The sequence below is a fragment of the Etheostoma spectabile genome, chromosome 5 (genome assembly GCF_008692095.1).
Source record: "Etheostoma spectabile isolate EspeVRDwgs_2016 chromosome 5, UIUC_Espe_1.0, whole genome shotgun sequence".
NCBI classification, from domain to species: Eukaryota; Metazoa; Chordata; class Actinopteri; order Perciformes; family Percidae; genus Etheostoma; species Etheostoma spectabile.
In genome coordinates this window covers 34758277-34759441 of record NC_045737.1, presented here as the reverse complement: position 1 = coordinate 34759441, position 1165 = coordinate 34758277, and the positions used below count along the sequence as shown (strand labels likewise).

General features: G+C 44.2%; 1 protein-coding gene across 1 annotated transcript in view; it reads right to left on the bottom strand.

Annotated features, from left to right (window-relative positions):
* Nucleotides 1-1165, bottom strand: part of fer1l6 (fer-1 like family member 6) — a 39599-nt gene that overhangs the window by 31351 nt on the left and 7083 nt on the right. The window contains 3 exon segments of the mRNA XM_032515412.1: nucleotides 336-570; nucleotides 665-782; nucleotides 972-1062. Coding sequence (XP_032371303.1) covers nucleotides 336-570; nucleotides 665-782; nucleotides 972-1062 — 444 coding nt within the window.

Here is a 1165-nt window from a genome sequence, read left to right as displayed (position 1 = left end):
TTATTTTTAGATGTATGGCTGTTGTTTTGTATAACCTGTGTGTTACATGCTGCTGCACAACAAATTGCCATTCGGGGATAATAAAGACTCTTGAACCTTGAACCTTGAACCAGTTGAATCATCAGTGCCAACAGTAATTATGTTGGAAAAAGTGATTAGAAACTCTTAGAAGCTCATGGTCCTTGTAGTATTCAGAGCCAATTGCCATACCAATCTCACCAAAAAAGGAATAATTATAACCGTTTGGTGTGATGAAACTGTTGTATTCTTTAATCACTAAACAGTGTTTCAATGTAGGGAAATATTAAGGACATTATTAAAATAAAACTTCTTACATCAGGAGGTGATTCCACAGGCAGGACCTCTGCCGCCACAGTTTTTCCTTTGTCATCATCAGCAGCTCCTCCTGCTGCTCCTGCGGCTCCTCCGCCTGCAGGAGTCTTACCATCCTTCCCTCCTACTTTCCCTGCTTTAGTGTCCTTCAACGGCTTGACCATTCTGCTGAGTTTGGACTCCGAACCACTCCCTCCTGATAGGATCTCCACTGCGAGTTCCATGTAGACCCGACCCCTGACACATGCACAGATTGGAGAACTTGTTGTTGGTAAGTTGTTGCTTAACTATATATAGATTTCCCTCACAATTGAATGTATCCAACACCGACCTGTAGGACACGCCCTCTCCGATGCCCTCATTAAGCTCCACTGTGTCATCACCCATAGAATAGTTTCGGGCAGAGCCGTACAGGTTAATCCAAGCAGGTCCAAAAGTTGGTAAAAACCCTGGAGAAAGACAAAATAAGATGAAGAGAGACAAACTGGATCATGAATCTTGTTTGTCCTAACTGTGCTCCCTCAGTCCCCTTCCCATGTTTAGCCTTTTCATTCCCATAAACCTTTCTTCTTTCCATTTGCCTTTCCTTCTTTCAGGACTTTATCTCTGCTCCCATCCCTCCCTTCATCTCTCCTCACCTCTGTCGCCATCCTGTTCATTAGAGATGCGCCTCAAGTCAAAGTAATGGGTTCCTATGGCAACGTCGCTCATGCTTCCCTCATCCCAGACCTGTGAGGAGCGAGAAGTGAGCATCCTGTGAGGTTTGTAGTCTGGTTATGGGTAGTGTAAATGTACACACACCCACATATATATACACACACACACACACACA